Source organism: Lentinula edodes, assembly GCF_021015755.1.
Source record: "Lentinula edodes strain Le(Bin) 0899 ss11 chromosome Unknown C8R40scaffold_84, whole genome shotgun sequence".
NCBI classification, from domain to species: Eukaryota; Fungi; Basidiomycota; class Agaricomycetes; order Agaricales; family Omphalotaceae; genus Lentinula; species Lentinula edodes.
In genome coordinates, this window is record NW_025764390.1 from 34,764 (window position 1) to 54,431 (window position 19,668).

Genomic DNA, 19,668 nt, shown 5'->3' on the forward strand with positions numbered 1-19,668 from the left:
AGCATACTGTAGGGATCTCCGGACTTCTCCAGGATTCTCCTCCTCTGCGCCTGCAGAAAAGCCGGATAAAAGCTGCAGAAGGAGGTTTAATGCAGGCTATGTAGGCGGCTGGACATCTGTCCATCATTGATTATCAAGGTCACGAAGAACTGTGCCGAACCTGAGATCTGCACGGTTAACGGATGGCACGGTTTTTTCACAGACTCCGTTGTTTACTATCATTTATGTTCTATTAACTCTTTCTGTGTTATATATGTCTTCACTTCCCGAAAAACGCTACAGATTCTCTCCATTTCTTCCGGGTCATGTCCACGTTGACCACTCAAGCTATTGCAGAAACCCTAGGCACTGTTCAACTCGGTGTCCTCTTCAGCACATTTCTCTTTGGCATCTTGTTCATGCGTGAGTACTACTCTCTCAAAGTTTGGATTTAGAGGTTGGAATTGACGGATTCGTGTGGCAGAATGGGTGACATATTTCACTAGCAAGTTCAACGACGGCGTGGGTACTTACTACTTGTGGACTCGGATTCTGCGCTGGATAAGCTGACTTTTTGATTAGTGGACTATCCGGTATGCAATCGTCTTGACATATATTGTTTCCTATTGTATCCTTGGACGGCATCATGTAATGTTACCCTTCTAGTGGACTTGTTTACTGGATTATCATACTCGACATCACCCACGTCGCCATATCTTGGGAGGTATGATATAGTTTCTGATTATTCATGCATCAACTTCACATGTGCCACATAGTATCTCTGGATGTATACTGTCAGTAATTTTGGAAATACTGCCACATTGTACGCGGCTCATTGGGTACGTGTTCCTCCCTATTGAACAGTGTTAGTGTATATACAAACTAAGGCATTATTATAGCAATACGACAGTGGCCCTATCTTCATTGTATTGTACGACCAACATAGTAGCTTTACCCACAAACCTGCTGATCTCATTTCCACGTTTCGAATAGGACTGCTGCACCAACTCAAGTGTGTCGTTACTGAAGATTTTTGCCCGAGACACTCATCAGGTTTACCTAGTTCTTCTTGATCAACCGCACTCGAAGAATGCTGGCACTGCAACATCCATACCTTGCCAATGCAATCTTCGCCTTTACATGTACTCTTGGATTCGTACAAGTATTCATGGGATTGTTCATGTCCGGCAGTCTTCTCGCCCTTGATGCCAGTGGTTCAGCAACTACGGAAGGCTATACTAAGTTTGTACCTATCGCTGTAGCTTGGGAGTCTGTTGCGATTGCAACAGATATGACTGTAATGTAAGCACCCTACCTCTCTCTATTGTGTATCAAGTCTAAGTAACTCTTAGGATATCCCTTGTTGCAACGCTTTTGTACAGACGAACCGGCTTCAGACGTGAGCGTTCTATACTTATATATTTTCATTCTTTTTGAAAGGGTTTTCAGAGACTGATTGGATGGTGTACAATCTCATCTTGGTTGCTATTGAATGTGCTTTTCCTGTCACTCTTTTCACTGTACGAAATTCTAGCTAGCGCTGATCTTCCTAATACTGATGAACCGTTTTCCACCAGATCGGTCATATCACAGGAGTTGTGAGTTAATGTGTTGTTCACGATGGTGCATTATGTCATTATTGTACAGGTTGCTAGCCCTACAACAGCAATCCACCAACTGTTTGCTTGGTCGCAAGGTTTGTGCATTTGATGTGAAATTTTGACAATTTCTGAGCCTTTGCCATTCACTAGCGCGCTTATACTCGTACGTTGCCTTCTTTTACCTATTGGAATTGAGCTTTACAGTTCTTCACTGTAAAACAGTAACACTTTGTTCCTCGTGGGTCTCATCGTTGTGTTCACTTCACGAGCCAGAATGTTGTTAATAAAGTTCCCATCCCTTTCAGAATCTCAATGAGCGTAAAAAGCTGCGCCGCGGCCATGACGGTACAGGTAACAGCACCTTCAAATTTCAAGAACTTAACTTCGTCACCGGAAAGGATCGTAGTGCGGGTCGAAACATGAGCGGGAGTGGGCCTCAAGTACGTTCTTGCTCAAAAGCGTTAGATATGCTTGCGCTTACCCTCCCTTAGGTCCGCGTCGATGTTACTAGGGAAGAAGACTATGGCATGGAGTCGATGTCCAACACGGGGAGGGATGCTGACCTGAAGCCCGTCGCCTCTGTTTAACGGGCACGACATTGTGAATGTGGAGTATTTACTGAGTGCTTACATTTGCTGGTGATTCATGTAATGTACTATTTAATTCATTGGCAGTGACTTGGGAACTAATTATAGTAGATAAGTTTTTGACAAGACAGATGGTATATAATTGTAGGACTTGTATGAGTGAGCCAGTCTAAGTTCTTAAGATACGAATGTAAGCAGTTAGTTACAAAATGTCGTGTGAGGGATCAGAATCGGTGATTGATCAGCAATAACTTGAACTTACCTATATATATATAGTGCACTGGCTTTTCCTCAGCTGTAACTTCCTCGACTTTTGGATCCTTTCACTGACCATAACCATGGCTCCCCCCATATTTGTCAACAAGCGTTCCCCAGGCGTACCGTTCTACACGCCTCTCCAAAGCCCTCCTGCAGGAACCGCTCGTTCCACGGCAAAAACTATACTTTTTACCCCGTTGAAGATCCGGGGAGTTGAGTTTCCTAACCGCGTCTGGGTAGGTTTTATGTTTTAGGTAACTTTCCGTGTACTGCATTGATCTGATGGTTTCTTTGCGAAACGATGAGGCTTCGCCCATGCAACAATACTCCGCTGATAATGGAAAAATGACACCCTGGCACATGGCATACCTCGGTGGTATTCTCATTCGCGGTAAGAGTCTTCTGATCAATCTGTGTTGTTAAAGATCATAGAGACACAATATGTTCAGGTCCTGGACTTACGTTCGTTGAGGGTTCCGCCGTCGAGGCGATTGGACGTATCACACCGGAGGATCTTGGACTTTGGGATGACTCCCAGATTGCCAGTCATCAAGAGATAGTGCAATTTGCCCACTCTCAGGACAAGAAGATTGGTATCCAGGTAATAAAATCATCTTTCCTCGCAGCCGTGTCGAGGGTTGACATCATCTACAGCTTATGCACTCTGGTCGAAAGGGCTCATGTGTGGCATTGTGGTTGAGCTTTAGTGCAGTTGCCACTCCTGCGGCAGGTGGCTGGGCCGACAAGATTGTCGCTCCATCCGCCGTTCCCTTTGAGCCTGGCTACCCCGTTCCCCACGCGCTTACTATCAAGGAGATTGAAGGGATTATCGTGGCATTCAAGAATTCTGCACAGCGGGCTGTTACTGCTGGCTATGATGTCCTCAATATTCATGCTGCTCATGGCTATCTGTTATCTGAATTCTTGAGCCCAGTCGCGAACAAACGAACAGACAAGTACGGCGGAAGCTTCGAAAACCGTATCCGACTTGTTCTAGAGGTCATCGACGCAGTGAGAGCTGTGATTCCAGATACGATGCCCCTTGTCCTTCGGTCGGTCTTTCCTCCTGTATCTTCGCTAGGTGGATCTGATGGATAATTGAAGCGTATCAGCTACCGATTGCCTGGAGAATGAAGACTATCCTAGCTGGAAGCTTCCGGACACCATTGAACTCGCTAAAATCATCCGCGAACATGGCGTTGATGTCCTGGATGTTTCTTCCGGCGGCCAATCTGCTGCTCAGACAATCAACGTGTTCGACATCCAGTCCGTATACGCCAAGCAGGTCAAAGACGTGGTTGGAGACTCATTACTTGTTGGCTGTCTAGGTGGTATTACGTCTGGTAAAGTAGCCGAGCAGTACCTCCAGGAGAAGCGTGGGGATATGTGCTTCGTCGGCCGTAACTTCCTGGAAAAACCCGGAACAGCTTGGGATTTTGCTGAAGAGCTTGACGAGTCAGTGCATATGTCAAAACAGCTTGAATGGCCATTCATTGGAAGGGGTAAACGGGTTTAGAACGGCCTGAGATTCCTGAGCAACATGATTGATCATAATTATCATCTTCTCTCGGGTAGAAGCCGGTAGATAGGTTAGGTTAAGGTTTGTTCGGCAAGAAACAATATCATTGAATATGCAACTTTCTTCCATCCAATTTACCAAACTTTTTCACCTCAATCAATGAGGATATCGATATCAGAAGTTGATGAATGAGATTGTATAAGAATCTAGGTGGAAAGGTGATGCCCACACCTGCCTATCATGGCTACTACTGTCGACTTTCTTACCTCCAACTCTAGCATACTTCATGTCCTCATAGCACTGATTGCTGTGACCGGAGGCTACTTGCTACATAGCAGACGAAAACTTCCTCTGCCTCCGGGTCCTAAAGGGCTTCCCATTATCGGGAACGCTCTAAATTATCCAACGAAGACACCTTGGGTAAAGTACGCTGAATGGAGTCGAGAGTATGGTAAATCCTTATGACTTTTCTTATCATCATTCGCTCATCCTCCATCAAAGGTTCCGACGTCGTCTACGCCAAGATCTTCAACACGTCGATGGTGATACTCAACTCTGAAGAGGCGATCAACGATCTATTCGTGAAACGATCCACTATCTACTCGGACAGGTTTGTAATTTTCATTTTACATGAACACGATCTAATCATTCATGATCACAATAGACCTCGGCATATTATGGTGAATGAACTCATGGGGTGGTCCAGAAACCTTCATAGCATGGCATATGGTGCGTTTCAACGTAGCTTTGCTTGGAGAGACTAAAGCTCCACAGTACAGGAGAAACCTGGTAAGCCAACGAGTTTTGTATCTGAAAAATTCATTGAAAATCTCAAAACAGGCGAGCGGGTCGGCGCTTGTTTTATCAAGAATTCAATCCCAATGCATCGACTCGTTTTCGACCACATATGTTGGAGGCTAGTCGCGAGCTTCTTACTCGTCTCCTCAAAGACCCTGAGAACCTAGTAGAACATCTTCGCCAGTATGCCCGTTCTGTGCAAGCCGCTTGACATTGACTATTGACTATTTGAATGCAGCATGTCGGGTTCAGTTTCAATGGACATTGCCTATGGCATGAAACCGCAAGAAAGGGATGATCCGTTCATTGCCTGCTCCGAACGCGCTGTGGCTGGCGTCGTCCGTGCATTTATCCCTGGTGCATTCATGGTGGATATGATACCTATTCTAAGATACATACCAGAATGGGTTCCTGGAGCGGGCTTTCAGCGTCTAGCAAGACAATGGAAGAAGGAAACAGACGATACCTTTGACTTACCGTGGGCAGCCGCGAAGGAACGCATTGTAAGATTATTTTCGCGTCCTCGACATGCCTCTGAATAAGCCGTACACAGGCAATGGGGTCTTTCACTCCGTCGTTTACGTCGTTCAGTCTCGATCAAATTGCAGACAAGGACGATACACCCGAAGCGAAAGCCCAGGAGGAAGGGATAGTAAAAAACACTGCTGCCTCGATGTTCCTAGGTCGGTTTTCAAGCGTCTCTCGTATTTATATGCTCACCTGCACGCCTACAGTCGGATCAGACACAGTAACTATATTGCCAGTGGCGTCATATTTGTGTCTTACCGCGATTCAACGCAGAACATTGCCCCGTTGCAATCTGTCTTTTTAGGTGTTCTCTCAAATCCAGGAGCTCAATGTAAAGCACAAGAGGAGCTCGATCGCGTTCTTGGTCCAGGAAATCTCCCTGACTTTAGCCACGTAGACGATTTACCATACGTCACTGCTCTGGTCAAGGAAGTTCTTCGTTGGCACGATCCGGCACCTATCTGTGAGTGTTTCTTCAAGTAGCTCAGGATCCAGTAGTGATATATATATATTAGCTCTCACGCATCGAGTAACAGAAGAGGACATATATAAAGGATATCGAATTCCGAAAGGTTCTTTCGTTGTTTCCAATCTCTGGTGAGTATACTTTCCGATTTGGACTGAGGTTTGCTGTATCTTTTATATCCAGGGCTTTGTTACACGATCCTGTGCGTTGATACCAATATAGTAGTTTTGGTACAGTTACTCATGATACTATTTTGCATGTAGGATGTGTTTACCGATCCCATGGACTTCAAACCGGAAAGGTTCTTGCGTCCAGACGGAACGTTAAATCCTGATATTCGTGATCCCAGAGATGTCATTTTCGGTATCGGTAGGAGGTATGTACATCACTAACAGAGGATCTCCGAATCAATTGCTCACAATTTCGATCAAAAGATACTGTCCAGGGCGATACGCTGCCTATGACTTTGCCTGGATTGCCATAGCATCTCTCCTCACTGTTTTTAACATTACACGTGCGGTGGACGAGAATAATGTACTGATTGAACCAACGTATGAGTATACTTCAACCGTCATCAGGTATGAACTTTGTCCTTCCAGTGTAGAACTGTCATCGAACTATCGCTTAGTGTGCCATTGCCATTCAAATGTGCTGTCAAGCCACGATCCAAAGAAGCTGAAAAGTTGATTATGTCTGTGGAAAGTAATTGAAATCGCCAGTACCTTCGGATGTGACACTTTGAAAACTGGCGCTCACCGTTGAGAAAGTGATTCTGCACATCACATTTCATCAGCAGTGACTGGTACGAGTCTAAATCAAGATTAAACAAATAATGGATGATGCGGACTGTTTTCAACACACTCCGGAGTTTTCGCCCGAAGTCTCTGAGGTGCAGTATACATCAAAGATGGAACATTGTATGCGACCCACTCTTATATCCTTCCTTGAATTGAGCAATTGTACCAAGCACGAGTGATTTGACAATGCCCCTGGATAGTTCAGAGGTCATGTCAAATCTCTGGGCATAATTGACACATTCTGGGGCTGTACAGGACTGTATCAGTTAATCTTCTTAAAGCAGGAAATTTTATTTTTAGCATAAGTATTGCGACCGACGCGTATCGCAGCAAAACCGCCGCCGCCGCCTGAGGAAAGGAAAGGAAAAACCTCTGCTGCTGTCTGGTTGTGTCTGGAGTATACACGCATTGAAGCGCATTGATCGCTGATCGGTCACATTCAAGTTTCCTTCGCTTACAACATGATTTGCTTTCTCCTTTGGGCAGATTTTCGTCGGTAGCCGACGCGTACTACCTTACTAGCGCCGGGAGTTGGTATTTAAAAATTCATCAACAGAGGCTTTTGATTTTTTCATTTTCTGAACACGCTGTAAGTACCTGGATTTGACTATCAAATCCTACATAACCTATTCAGGAAGAATGGTAGATTTGCAGCCTAGAAGTGTATAAGAAACAGACGGAAACCTCCTACTCTCTTCCATTTTTCAAGTTCGTCTCCGGCTGGACTGGTGACACTATTCATTTTTGCTACCCGTAGAACTCGAGCATAAAACCAAACTTTCCTCCTCATGCGTTTCTCAAACACACTACTTCCCTTGATCACCCTCGCCTTGCGAGTCGCTGCGATTGATCTTCAACAAGGCATCCCGCTAAAAAGTGTTTCTCACCCCGCAAATGTATATATCCCATCCGAAGTGGTGGAGGCCACTGAAGCAAATGCTATCGTCCCTGCTGCACATTATGCCTCGACACCTAATGATGACAGTAATGGTAATGCACAGAAATCAGTGTCTCTCCGTTGCCTGGAGGAGGCGAGACAAGAGGTGCTGGCACATACTACGCTACAACAGATGCCTCATGGAGCGAAGGTGCAGGTGTTTGTAGAAAGCCTTGTATTTGCAAAGAACAAGTTGCAGAATTATGTCAAGGGGACAATGTCTAAGTGTGCTGTCGCTGGAGCTGTCGCCGGCTTGATCATTCTGATAGTCTATTCGGAAATGGAGTGTCACAGGAAGGACGGAATTCCACACTGTAAACCTTAGCGTCAGAATGATCTTAAGAATGATCTCGAAATTGAGCAGTGCGAGCATTTGCAGATAGACGCTTGTAGCAACCCATCGACAACGGTGAGTTAATGCTTTGAATCATTGTCAATACTCGCTCAACATTAGATTCTCAACTTAGGACAAGCATCTTTCACCCGTTACTTCCAAAGCTCCTGGAGGACATGTAAAGAGGGATACTGCGAGAATGTCATATCGCCGTCGTCTTGAGCTGGAGTAATCAAAAGAGGGAGGACGGCTGACGGAGATGGAGGTGCTAGTGGATGATTGAGAAGACGAGGGTTTGCACCTAATCCTTGCTTGTAGATAGATAGATAGATTGTTACACGGCCACACCACGTTAATGGTGTGGTCCCCTAAACGGAACGGCCGGTCTTGTAGTGTTGAGCTTGTGCGGGAATGTGAACAGGTGAACGATGAAGGTCAAATAACACATGTCTCACGATTAATGAAGGGTCAAAGTTTCGCGCTGACAGAGACTGACTGACAGCGGCCCATGGAGCATGAATCATCTGGAAGAGGTCGCACAAACAAGGACACAATTTAAACTCATATTTTCCTGGTAGTATGTATACCAAACTATTTTCATCCACCGGTAGATATCTGCAAAAACTCCACCACCAGTCATGGCTCTCCTTGCGTCGCGCGAGTTACCTACTCGTCAGTCCAATTCCTAATTCTTCGCCGATAGGACATTCTAGCAGCATCCCTCCCTCCCCTAGTAGTTCCCTTGAGAGGGGCATCATTGGTATTGACCTGAAAGAAGGAGAAGCAGTGGGTTTTCAGTATTCTGTGGGCAATTCGAATTCGAACGAGGATCACTTTGGGACAGTTGCATTTTTGATCCATGTGATTATCCGTAAAACCACGCGAATGCTTGTTATTGGCGGTAACCCCAGCGATGACTCCGACCATGGCAAGCCCTATCACAGCGCAGACGCATTGCCCGAACCTCCGATTATAATCTCCCAGCTCAAGGACGGCAGTGCCATTGCCCATGTGACTGGTTGGCTGCGAAGGAGGGCGATTCCGATGCCCACTCTGGGGCTGATATATCGGATCCCCTCGATGATGCTCATACGAGGGAGGAGGCTGATAGACGGGGGGAGGAGAGCGCGGTATATCCGAATAGGAGGGAGGAGCGGCGTCAACATAAGACAGTTCGTAGGAATTTGGATCAGAGTGTAGACTTGGTGGTGGAGTTGCGCCTGCGCGCACGGTGAGGGTGATTAGCGGGAGAAGTATATCAAAGACTCGCATGGCGCTTTTATCGTCGGACCAGCCGGTAGCGAAAGTTAGAGATGAGCAGGACAAGAAAAATACGGGAGCAGGAACAGAGAATGAAGTTTTTTTAAGGCCGGTATACAGGTACGGCGGCAGTGCGATTGAAAATTTTCAGCATTACATTCGTACAGCTTCCGGAGTCAGATTGGTAGGCACCTTGGGATAACTCCTAAGGTGGATGATACAACGTTAGCAGCTATTGGAATAATGTACAATATAAGACAGCAAAAAATTGTCCACAGGGTCAAAACAATGTAGAAATCCAACCGCAGATAATATAGTATATGTATAGATCATGGATATCCGAACAAACTGCCAAATTTAAGTAGTATACACCTACAGATTTTATATCAGCGTAGATACAACATATTGGTCTACGGATCGAACCTTAATTTCTCAACGTGAGTTTCTTTAACATCTCTCCCCAACTATGAAGGCTTTCTTCCTCCTCTATACCATTGTGTAAAGGTGGGCCCTCCATGTCGAATGAACCTGGCATCTGTAAATCCTGTTCCAAAGGGTCATATTCGCGATGTCTATCACCATGACTAGACTCGTTATCCAGGGGAGACGGCTCCTCCGTCAACAAGGAATCCCGTTCATCGTCATCGTTGATCATAGATCCCGAAGAGGCGTGTGTGGTGAAATTGTTGTCTACACCGGCGTGTGAGGTCGAACTTAGATCATCGGGAATGCTGGATGCGGACTGAGATCCGTTGAGGCTAGGACTTTCCTCCTCTGGAGGAGCAGTGACCGTGACGTTAACATTATCACCAGGGCCACTCGTGCTATCGCGGCCATTACCAAGTTTCACCTCAGACGCAGACGCAGGATGCCATCCGTCGTCCTCATCCTCGTCGTCCGTATTAGGAGGACCACCCCCGGCACTACCACTATTCCATCCTCCAGAGGACGCAGTCGCATCTGACGCGGTCGAGAGCTGAGACTGGGTACGACCAAAGGATGCCAACCTATGTATCGCTCTCGCACCAGCGATCGCATTACGCCATTTAGATCTGGGATCGAAGTGGTCTCTGAGTCCGTCAGAGAGATCGTGTTCCTCGGATGGATCGTGTGTCGTGAGCCAGGTATCCTTGAGTGCTTCAGCGGCAGTTGGTCTGCGGGTAGGATCAGGGTTAAGGAGGCGTTTGATGAAAGTTTTGGCCTCGGAGGAAACATTTTTCCAATATTTGTCGTGGAACTCGATTCGAGCTTCGGTCGTTTCGCGGATGAGGACTTTGACTTCATCCGATCGGAAAGGGGAGTAACCGCAAAGGAGGACATAAGCAATTATTCTGGAGACGTAGATTCAGCACGGGAATGATGTTAGCAATAATTGAGAAAAGCTTACCCGATACTCCACAAATCGACCTGCTTCCCGTGTCCTTCATTAAGCAACACCTCAGGAGCGACGTAACCAATGCTCCCGGCGAGCGAATGCAACTGCTCTTCCGGCGTATCAAGATGTTTGGCTCTAGACAAAGATCAATGGTTTTGTCTGAGATTAGGAGAGAGGAAGGAGACTTACATCCCGAAATCTGCGATAACGATGTTGGAATCCTCTGCTGACGTTCTGTAGAGGATGTTCTCCGGTCTGATGAATAATGAAGAAAACGGAATCAGATGCTTGTAACGGTCAGAAGAGAAGCACGCACTTGAGATCTCGGTGCACGATATCATGTTCGTGGAGGTATGCGACGCCTGAGAGAATTGACCTACGAGATACGTGGGTATTGAGCATTCAGATATGGCACGAGTGGACATGAGTTTGATGAAGGAAAAGATAAAGATGACGCATTATGCGTATGAAAGTCCGCAAAAACTGTTACTACTCGATGGACGGAGGAGTTCCAATGTCGCTCATAAGAACGAACAGGACGATAATCCTTACCTTATGACGCCACTAGCATCTTTCTCCGTAAATTTACCCTTCTTGAGTATCCGGTCGAAAAGTTCTCCGCCTACAGCGAGCTCGAAAGATAGATAATATTTCGTTCGCGATTCAAACCATTCATAAAACTTGACCTAGATTGACATTCATGATGTTGAGCTCCGAAAATCAAGACAAATCAAAAGGGTGACACGTACGATGTTCGGATGGTCTAAACCTTTCAATACCTCCATTTCACCCCAAACACTAGCCTCGTTCCCCTTCACTTTCTTCTTGGGAATCAACTTGAGGGCTACTTCCTTCGTGATGCCTGCCTGTGATGATGAAGGATCTGAGGATGCTGGCGATGTAGACCTGGAGGAAGGTTTAGAGCCGGCGAGATTCGTGAGCGTTCGTTTCATCTTCGGTTGGGTTGTAGTAAAAGGATCGTCGGGACCAGCGGCGGCGCCGCGTTCGGCGATGGCGACTTGTTCAGCTGGAACATGCCATGTTGCTTTCTGCAAAACGACATTGGATGGGTTTAGTTATCAATATGGGCGATCAAAAGGGATAGAACGGTGAAAGAGAGGAGAAAATAAACGATAAGCCCGATTCAGACTAGAAATCGGCGTGAAGAGCAGATAAAATCTCGGAGCAACCGAAGTCGCCCAAAATGAATTCGAAAAAAGTAATAGACTTACTACAACTTTCCCGAAAGTACCTTCACCGAGAACCTGATGCACCTCATAGTTCTTCTTCTTGACAAAACTTGGTGGTTGAGGAAGAATCGCGTCCTTTATCGATAGATGCATCACGGAATACTGGGACGCTGCTTCCGAAGTTGATTAGAGTAAGAAGGCTTTGAAGAACGATAGATAGCCGATTGAACTCCTGACAATCGTGCTCAACGATAATCTTCAATTTACGTGTAAGGAAGAGAAGGGAAACGAAGTCGAAAATTTGATAGCCAGGATGGAGAGGAGTAGAGAAGGACGCAGGTTGTTGGTCGTGGTTGGTGTTAAACTTGAAAGGACGAATGAACAGTTGATGACGTCCAGGAACAGAAAACTGAGAAGCACTGCCCCCCCGCGCGCTAAATTCTTCTTCGGTGCCGATTCCTCTTCAACTTTCTGCAACAACCAGGCTTCCAAATAACAGACAATCCTCGCTGCAGTTCTCAAAACTCTCTAGACAAGGGCGCGATGCCTAATTCCCCCGTTAGCAAATCAACTGGAGAGTCGGAGACTTGGTGAGACCGATTTACTACTACGAGTAAATCGAATAGTCACTCGATTCAAAAAAAGGATTCACGCCACGACATAGCAGCCCGTTCGAGACAATGCCCGCTGTGCCATTTACCCACAAACTTTTCACTTTCTTTATGCACTTACCTGGCACTTACTCTCCAAATCATCATTCAGATAATTCCGCTGTCGGTCATTACGCCCTTCATCTCGTCGTCGCTACACCTCTATCCGAAGGATACGTGTCTGGAATATCGCCTTTGGATACGTGTTTCTAATATATTAGGGGCTCAAGTCCACACACTTGAAAGTCTCAAACTGTGTTTACTCCGCTGTTGTTGTGACATGTAATATCAAAACTGTAATGACCAGTAGGCAATGCATACTCTATCTGGTGTCCAAGTAAGAGACATCCAACAGCGCTTGGCCAGGCAGCTGCTGCTCCTCGAGAAGCTCAGTAATCCCATCAGACGAGTTCTTGCAATATCTCCTGGGCCCACATTCGAGCGTTTGATCCCCAGCAGTATTACCCAACCTCTCTTTGGTGCGCTGGATCGTTGACGTTGGACACTAATATTTACTGGATACGCGATGCCTATCCGTCACCACGTTGAGTCAAAAACTTGTCCACGGTGACAAACATCTAACTTCTCAAAGTAAGCGAGTGATAAGCTTAGAAAGCCCAGCGAGTGTAAGTAATGATTCGACCTCCTCGAAAGTCTGAGAAGCGATAGAATTAAGGTCGATAGGGAGGCAAGTAAACATATACATATATTGAGGCATATCTACATATATCAGGATACTCGACGTCGACGCATTTCCACCGATTTCCCGAACTATTGGGATTTTTCGACAATGATGCCTACCTTTATCAGATAGCTTTTTACAAGCTCGATATAAGATTCTTGACTGTCAACCTGGAAATCCGGAGTCCTCATTTCTTCCTGGACTTTATTAATGTCCTGCAAGAGATCCCAGACTGTGGCGTATCCCTCAAGCTTCCACTTTCTGAGTACGCTCCAGTTGAGTGAGAGCGTCTTCTCTGCGGTAAAATAAATTGAATCGGGCCTGGATGGTCGAGACGGCCGCATTTTAAGGTCAGTGACATGCAAAACTCGCATGCTAGTAATATCGTTTTCCGCCCGGGGCCGAAGACCAAAGCAGTTGGCGTTTTCAATTCCGAAACAGATGCATTTGATGTCTTGGTCGCGTATTTGGACTTTTCGCAGCCATCCACTAGTTAGGGGGTCATTTGCTCTGGATTCACGGTAATATCCAGTCCTGACATCATTGGCGATGCGACGGCCAATAACAGAGGTGGTACTGAGCAGGATGCCAATGAAGAGAAGACATAGGGAGCATGATTGAAGCAGCATCATAGAATCCAGAGGTGAGTGTGATATTGGACTCGGAGGGGATGAAGAGGATGAGGGCGAATGAAGTGATATCCTGGAAAGACTGCCACGAGGCAATTGATACGACAATGGCGCGAGGGACTAGGACACAATTGTAACGGAGTGTCACGCGTTACTGGTTACTTAGCGCCTGATTTAGCGCTTCATTCTGACTTTACCTATGCCTGCTCGTACTTATGCTTACCTATGCTAGATTATGCAGTATGAATATGCTACCATATATGGAACACTGACTCTTGTAGGGTATATAAGGATACTCGATTGTACTATGTACCCTAGGTTATCCAGAAAACTCCCCAGTTACAACAGTTCTCTCGACGACCTACCCTAAGTTCCCATCTCTCTCTCGTGTGGTGTTACTGTGATTCGTCACGCTACCGCTACATATTTTGAACTCGATACAACTGGTTCTCTTCTCTCTTCTCTAAAAAACCTCTCCTCATTGTTATCTCCGGCACACTCCAGGTCTGATCAACCAGGAACCCCGACACGGAACATTTCTCCCTACATATTCTACACTCCTTTTGATGCCGAGCTCTTCTTTCCCCTCTCATGACAGTAGTCACCGTCATGACCTCCGACGAGGACCCAGACACCTTGAAAAAGCTCCCAGAACTGTCCATGACAATGACAGAGAAACTGCTATGTACACTCAGGAAACTGAGGTTGGAAAGAAAAGTCAAAACTATGCTGCCTCTGATGAGGAAAGCTTCGTTGGCACTGTTGATAGTGGCCAGAATGAACAAATGGAGAATGCTGAAGACAGTCCCTCCAGTGAAGATGACAACCCGAACCCTTGGGTCGCGGCTGGTACCCGACGTAGGGCATTTAGTTTGGACAGTAGTTCCAATCAGAATAAATTTCGGTTGAATGCTTTAGAACAAACGCGCGTGAATTCGGATAAAATCCGGGGCAATCAGGCCAAGAAACCTGTACCCCTTGCCATGGCTACCATTGGAAAAGCTGAGAGAAATACTCGAGCCCAAAAGAATGAAACCCGTCGTCAAACGCGGTCTGATAAACACAATTCCACTCATAAGAATCTGAGTGACAACTCCTGGAATGAGGAAGGTCTCTTCAAGGACAAAGGAAATGGCATGGACCCGATGAACTGGGGTGCCTCTGAACCTGACACTGATATAAATCAGCACGGTGCAATCGAGAACTTCAGGGCTGTCCGTGATAACGCCCAGCAGCAACAGATGCCAAAGAAAAAGTCGTCAAAAAAACCTGAATGGGCTAAGCTGCATGAAATTCCTGAAGCATTTGCTAACCAAGTCGAACCCCGCGTCCGGGACATTGTGGGGCAGCACCCACGAAAATCTCATGCTATCAAACGAGTTGCGAGCCCAAGTAGCTCGTTGACAACAACCAACCTAACCAAGGGCAAGAAACAAGCTGTAGAACAGCAGAGCAAATGTCGGAGGGAACCATCCGAATCTTCCTCTAGCTCATCCGGCTCTGAATCGAGCTCTTCGTCACCTGAATCTGACCTGGAATCTAGTTTTGAGACTAGACACAATCATGGACATCGAGGGCGACAACGTCGCTCACACAAGAAGAAATCAAAGAAAATGATATTGAAACCCGACCCGCCCGAACCTTACGATGGATCGATTGACATTAATGCATACATTAAATTTGTGACCGAAGGTACTGCATATGTCCGTGATGGACATGTACCTCGAAACCGACGAGTTCTGAAGCTATCAAAATATCTGAAATCAAAAGCTTACCAGTTCTATTTGACCACTGTAGCAAACTCTCCATTCGATTGGAGATTGAAAGAGTTCTTTGTTGAACTATACAATTATTGCTTCCCAGCGACGTACCGTATTGACCAACGCCGAAAGCTGGAGCATGCAACACAGGGTAACAAGTCTGTTCGGGACTACCTTGCACAAATTAATAACCTATTCAGTACGGTCGGAATTCTTGATGAACGCGAGAAGGTCCACAAACTCTGGACTAGTCTGAATGCAAATATTCAGAAAGGACTGTGGAAGGAGAAATTGAATCCGGAATTGTCCACTTACATTGAGGTGGCGAGCACAGCTGAGCTCATTGAAATCATGGAGAATAATATTACTGACAGCAGTGAATCTGAACACTCTTCTGCACAGAGATCTGAAAGTGAATATTCCTCAGAAGAGGAAGATGATTCTGAAATTGAACAGGCCTCAGACAGTAATTTCTATTCAGAGAACCGCTCCGACGAGGACCAATCCGATAGCAAAAGCAAAGACCACAGTGAATCTGATAATGAATCCGGCAGTGACAATCAGTATGAGAACAACGAACCAGATGACTCCAGTGACTCTGATCATCCCCGGAATACATACCAACATCGTTCGCAGCGACGACGACTTTCCGAAAATAAAAGAATTGAATATCTTGCGACCGGCAGATGTTTTCGATGTGGCGGGTATGGCCATATAAGCCGCTATTGCCCGAATGGATACATTACCGAAGCTTCATGGAAAAATAGAACGGCGGACATCGAGCTCGGAATGATGAGCTTTGCACTCAATGAACCAGTCTCACCGTTTGAAAATGATAACAGAAAGACCGTTCGAGAGGTTGGAAAACACTCTCGTAGCATGGGAAAGAAAGATTTCGTCTTCAACGGTCACCGTGAAGAACGAAAGGAGGGCGGGAGAATGGATATGGCTCCGACGTCTCGAAAAAGACATACGAAAAAGAGGAAACCTACCCCAGGAATAGATTTCGCACTCGAAGACTTACCAGAACGGCACCAACATATCATTGATACGAATTTCCTGCCAACAAAGAATGGAGGGTATGAACACCTCACCTCGCTAAAACGGGTCAGAAATAACAAAATCCTCATCAAGCCGTACGATGGATATACTCACTTTGTCACTGTTTCTGATGTTCGCACCTGCCTCGACTTTGACCGAATCCTGCGGAAAAGAAGCTTTAGATTGCAAATGGCCGACATCCCGGCCATCTACCCACTTCTTGCTGAGCACGTTAATAGCGACCCACTCATTCATCCCTACCAGCTCGCTACATTCAATGTTGATACCGGAGTAGTGTATACGCAGGCTCCACCTATTGATCGGCGACTATTTGATCCATTCACGCGCGAAGATGATTTGAGAATAAACGGATTGGATAAATTGACTACGGAAGGACGAGGTCTACATCGGGAGCTACAGAAGAAGCATTGGACGGAAAAACATGTAGAAAGGAAGGACTGGAAGAAGGGATATCAGACAAAAGTTTCAATGAGGGAGGAGGCTAGCTCACCTGGATCTTCCCATGAAGCCCGAGATCCTTCCGGCAGCTTTGTTCATCCATCTACACCCAGAGATTCCACTATCTCGACTGCTTCTAAAACAGCCTCTCATACAGACCAAACACATCTCCCTCATCCTACTCATACATCCTTCGAAGTCTCCTACAGCCCCACTATCATATCATCCAGTCCTAATCCATCTCTCCTTATTGATGCGTTGGCCACAGAGGAAACGCCAGTCTTGACCAATGAACCCACACACAACAGTTGTACCCAGTCTTTTGACAACGATTTGCTAGACCCTCGCGTTGGACTTCGACCAGACAGAAGCAGGTACCCTCGGCGGCGACGATCTTCAAGCAATTGACGCATCAGTTGACGACGATCGAGATGATTGAGAGATCCTCGTCATGAAGGATCTCTGGAGGGCGTATGTAACGGAGTGTCACGCGTTACTGGTTACTTAGCGCCTGATTTAGCGCTTCATTCTGACTTTACCTATGCCTGCTCGTACTTATGCTTACCTATGCTAGATTATGCAGTATGAATATGCTACCATATATGGAACACTGACTCTTGTAGGGTATATAAGGATACTCGATTGTACTATGTACCCTAGGTTATCCAGAAAACTCCCCAGTTACAACAGTTCTCTCGACGACCTACCCTAAGTTCCCATCTCTCTCTCGTGTGGTGTTACTGTGATTCGTCACGCTACCGCTACAACAATCTCCTCGAGCGAAAGCTTCAAGCAACCTAGTAGTATAAGTTATATTTTGAGAGAGAAATAAAATTTAAAGGACACATACCCACAAGGACAATAAACGAAAGAGTGCTGATTAAGATTGCTTGTGCGTAGGAGTTCTGAACTTGGATAAAATCAACTATACAAACTCATCTTCAGTCATATTGGTGAGCAGGAACATGAAGCAGCATACCGATCCAGCGTTGAGGAAGTTTTTTGGTTCGAAGGGGGGATTGTTCGATGAATAGGCTGATGGTCACACGTCTGATTATAAAGTTTCCAAGGGCAAAAAGGGCAAAGACGAAGGACATTCAGATAAGCGGAACTGCTACTTTAGGTCGCATTAGGTCGAGCTCGATCAAACCACCTCAGCGACTCATCCTCAACTGAAACCCCTTGTTCGCCAATGTGACCAGTCGTCTCTTATCATATAATCTCGGCCTCTTATCCATTCAAAGAACTCACTAGAAACAACTCCCTCCATGATAAATTTCTTCCTGTATCCTCCATATCAAAACAGATGAAGAACATCTGAAATGTTCCTTGGACGCGCCGATTGAGACGACGAAAGTCTGTTGTCTAAAGTCGAGTATGAGATTTCGGAGCTGAGATGGAACCTCTCATCTGATTTCGCAGGAGGATATTTTAGTTTTGTCCGATGATGCGAAGGAGCAACATTATCTATCTTTAATGAAGGTTCAAACATCTTCGGTGTACATTCGTCTCGCCATATACACAGTGGACATCCCGAGCGGTCTCACAATGGCGTGGAAGATGCCTGGGGCCATCTCTATCTAGCGCAAATTATCTGGTTGGAGGACGAAGTGTGCGACTGGGTTGACAGCGATTCAGTTGTAAAAGCCGCCATTGCAGGCTTGTGATCGGGTGGAAGAGCGCGTGTATAAGTGGATGAAGTGTTCTCTAATCACTCGATTTACCATGAATGGTTGTGATTGGTCCTGGCAATGAGGCCTGAGGACTAACGACAAGTTTCTAGTTTCTAGATCGCTCATAGTGTCGTTTATGAGGAATTAAAGGTGCGTATATTGATAAATCTTATATGATCGCTAATGATCACAATGAACCTGCTACAGTTTCAGGACACCGGAAGTTATCGCGCTTGTCTCTGATCCCTTCCTTCTGAGGCCACGGAGCAACCCTGGTACCAGTGTAGGATTTACGGGTTCTTGTAAGCTGGATAAACAATGGTGAAATGTCATTCGCTGCGATAAGGTAACAGCTCACGATCTCCGTCATTCCTAACTATGCCCCCTCTCGCATTCTTGACGATGGCATCCTTCATTGGTGTCTTGTGGCTCATGACCACTTTGTAGGGACCGAGTTCATTCCACATAACATCGTACATGACCGGCTTCGTGCTATCATGGGTGGGCACACCAACCCAATGAAATAGCAAGGCCTCTCCGGCTGGTGCACCTAGATCCCTTGCGGCGACGTTCTTCAAAAGGGCTCTCACATCCTTCTTAATGGCATTCGTATATGCTTTGCTGAAAGACTCGTTGTCCTTTTCTGGGTTTCCCTCAAAGGTCACGGTGATGTCGACATGGGAGGATGGCGCTCGAATCTCAAATGCTTGATCCCGAACCTTTATGACAGCAATTGCGTTAGAAAAATTGAAATTAAAATTCATGAAAAAAATTCAGTCAACTGCCAGAGGGGCTGCACACGCCGTGAACACAAGAGCAAAGACGAGAATGAGCTGAGTGGTGGGCCGCATAGTGATATAAGATTCTGAAAGGTAAGCGTATTAGAAAAGATGAAGAAGTGATCTAACTTTGACCAGCAAAGAAATAGACGTAGTCAGTCGACCGGCGAATGAGAGGAATAGAGACATTATTCTGAAAGGTCTCTGCTTTATAGCCTCAGTCGGGCTTGGCTTCATTGAAGTGGACCCGAGTTGCCTCCCGCTGGTCGAAGATTCACACTGATGAAAAATATGTGGGAAGATACTTCAAAATTCTGCGCATGACGAAGTACTGAGTACTGAAGCATCCCGCATTCTTGCGAGACT

The 19,668-nt window shown here is 46.0% G+C and overlaps 8 protein-coding genes across 8 annotated transcripts; 4 read left to right on the forward strand and 4 right to left on the reverse strand.

Annotated features, from left to right (window-relative positions):
• Positions 1-220: 220 nt before the first annotated feature.
• C8R40DRAFT_1136992 (uncharacterized protein) lies at positions 221-2,264 on the forward strand. The gene is made up of 16 exons (XM_046229406.1): positions 221-402; positions 464-501; positions 562-572; positions 646-703; positions 756-818; positions 879-910; positions 973-991; positions 1,043-1,281; positions 1,332-1,378; positions 1,429-1,499; positions 1,557-1,577; positions 1,627-1,675; positions 1,731-1,743; positions 1,803-1,818; positions 1,886-2,020; positions 2,072-2,264. Exons 1-16 carry the CDS (start codon positions 306-308, stop codon positions 2,165-2,167), a joined length of 1,005 nt encoding a protein of 334 aa, XP_046078979.1. The 5' UTR covers positions 221-305; the 3' UTR covers positions 2,168-2,264.
• On the forward strand, positions 2,250-4,060 carry C8R40DRAFT_1136993 (NADH:flavin oxidoreductase 1). The gene is made up of 6 exons (XM_046229407.1): positions 2,250-2,357; positions 2,444-2,661; positions 2,732-2,816; positions 2,875-3,026; positions 3,080-3,477; positions 3,530-4,060. The coding sequence occupies exons 2-6, from the start codon at positions 2,506-2,508 to the stop codon at positions 3,939-3,941; spliced, it is 1,203 nt and encodes a 400-aa protein (XP_046078980.1). The 5' UTR covers positions 2,250-2,357; positions 2,444-2,505; the 3' UTR covers positions 3,942-4,060.
• A 124-nt stretch (positions 4,061-4,184) lies between these two features.
• On the forward strand, positions 4,185-6,512 carry C8R40DRAFT_1241941 (cytochrome P450; the record flags this gene model as incomplete). The annotated part of the gene is made up of 14 exons (XM_046233563.1): positions 4,185-4,395; positions 4,446-4,554; positions 4,609-4,673; positions 4,724-4,733; positions 4,785-4,925; positions 4,981-5,245; positions 5,296-5,425; positions 5,477-5,490; positions 5,544-5,733; positions 5,786-5,867; positions 5,920-5,938; positions 6,000-6,112; positions 6,171-6,314; positions 6,365-6,512. The coding sequence occupies 14 exons, from the start codon at positions 4,185-4,187 to the stop codon at positions 6,444-6,446; spliced, it is 1,575 nt and encodes a 524-aa protein (XP_046078981.1). The 3' UTR covers positions 6,447-6,512.
• An 809-nt stretch (positions 6,513-7,321) lies between these two features.
• On the forward strand, positions 7,322-8,026 carry C8R40DRAFT_1075244 (uncharacterized protein; the record flags this gene model as incomplete). The annotated part of the gene is made up of 3 exons (XM_046226830.1): positions 7,322-7,738; positions 7,796-7,879; positions 7,925-8,026. The coding sequence occupies 3 exons, from the start codon at positions 7,322-7,324 to the stop codon at positions 8,024-8,026; spliced, it is 603 nt and encodes a 200-aa protein (XP_046078982.1).
• Positions 8,027-8,408: 382 nt separating this feature from the next.
• C8R40DRAFT_1241942 (uncharacterized protein) lies at positions 8,409-9,192 on the reverse strand. The gene is made up of 2 exons (XM_046233564.1): positions 8,639-9,192; positions 8,409-8,572 (listed from the first exon to the last, which is right to left on the reverse strand). Exons 1-2 carry the CDS (start codon positions 9,074-9,076, stop codon positions 8,471-8,473), a joined length of 540 nt encoding a protein of 179 aa, XP_046078983.1. The 5' UTR covers positions 9,077-9,192; the 3' UTR covers positions 8,409-8,470.
• Positions 9,193-9,488: 296 nt separating this feature from the next.
• C8R40DRAFT_1063403 (kinase-like domain-containing protein) lies at positions 9,489-11,782 on the reverse strand (the record flags this gene model as incomplete). Its single annotated transcript, XM_046225523.1, has 7 exons — positions 9,489-10,395; positions 10,452-10,574; positions 10,629-10,694; positions 10,756-10,815; positions 10,992-11,125; positions 11,189-11,488; positions 11,672-11,782. The coding sequence occupies 7 exons, from the start codon at positions 11,780-11,782 to the stop codon at positions 9,489-9,491; spliced, it is 1,701 nt and encodes a 566-aa protein (XP_046078984.1).
• A 1,210-nt stretch (positions 11,783-12,992) lies between these two features.
• C8R40DRAFT_1137001 (uncharacterized protein) lies at positions 12,993-13,693 on the reverse strand. Its single transcript, XM_046229408.1, has one exon. The coding sequence runs from the start codon at positions 13,591-13,593 to the stop codon at positions 13,051-13,053; it is 543 nt and encodes a 180-aa protein (XP_046078985.1). The 5' UTR covers positions 13,594-13,693; the 3' UTR covers positions 12,993-13,050.
• A 4,963-nt stretch (positions 13,694-18,656) lies between these two features.
• Positions 18,657-19,581, reverse strand: C8R40DRAFT_1137004 (uncharacterized protein). The gene is made up of 3 exons (XM_046229409.1): positions 19,306-19,581; positions 18,882-19,242; positions 18,657-18,830 (listed from the first exon to the last, which is right to left on the reverse strand). The coding sequence occupies exons 1-3, from the start codon at positions 19,372-19,374 to the stop codon at positions 18,814-18,816; spliced, it is 447 nt and encodes a 148-aa protein (XP_046078986.1). The 5' UTR covers positions 19,375-19,581; the 3' UTR covers positions 18,657-18,813.
• Between the last annotated feature and the right edge of the window lie 87 nt (positions 19,582-19,668).

Excerpts from the sequence above, each read along its gene's own strand:
- C8R40DRAFT_1136992 (XM_046229406.1), top strand. The coding sequence starts at position 306 with ATGTCCACGTTGACCACTCAAGCTATTGCAGAAACCCTAGGCACTGTT. Across the intron at positions 403-463 it reads CTTTGGCATCTTGTTCATGC|AATGGGTGACATATTTCACT; the intron begins GTGAGTACTACT and ends TTCGTGTGGCAG. Across the intron at positions 819-878 it reads CATTGTACGCGGCTCATTGG|CAATACGACAGTGGCCCTAT; the intron begins GTACGTGTTCCT and ends GCATTATTATAG.
- C8R40DRAFT_1136993 (XM_046229407.1), top strand. The coding sequence starts at position 2,506 with ATGGCTCCCCCCATATTTGTCAACAAGCGTTCCCCAGGCGTACCGTTC. Across the intron at positions 2,662-2,731 it reads AGTTTCCTAACCGCGTCTGG|GCTTCGCCCATGCAACAATA; the intron begins GTAGGTTTTATG and ends CGAAACGATGAG. Across the intron at positions 3,478-3,529 it reads ACGATGCCCCTTGTCCTTCG|CGTATCAGCTACCGATTGCC; the intron begins GTCGGTCTTTCC and ends GGATAATTGAAG.
- C8R40DRAFT_1241942 (XM_046233564.1), bottom strand. The coding sequence starts at position 9,076 with ATGCGAGTCTTTGATATACTTCTCCCGCTAATCACCCTCACCGTGCGC. Across the intron at positions 8,573-8,638 it reads AAAAATGCAACTGTCCCAAA|GTCAATACCAATGATGCCCC; the intron begins GTGATCCTCGTT and ends TCCTTCTTTCAG.
- C8R40DRAFT_1137001 (XM_046229408.1), bottom strand. The coding sequence starts at position 13,593 with ATGATGCTGCTTCAATCATGCTCCCTATGTCTTCTCTTCATTGGCATC.
- C8R40DRAFT_1137004 (XM_046229409.1), bottom strand. The coding sequence starts at position 19,374 with ATGCGGCCCACCACTCAGCTCATTCTCGTCTTTGCTCTTGTGTTCACG. Across the intron at positions 19,243-19,305 it reads CGTGTGCAGCCCCTCTGGCA|GTTCGGGATCAAGCATTTGA; the intron begins GTTGACTGAATT and ends GCTGTCATAAAG.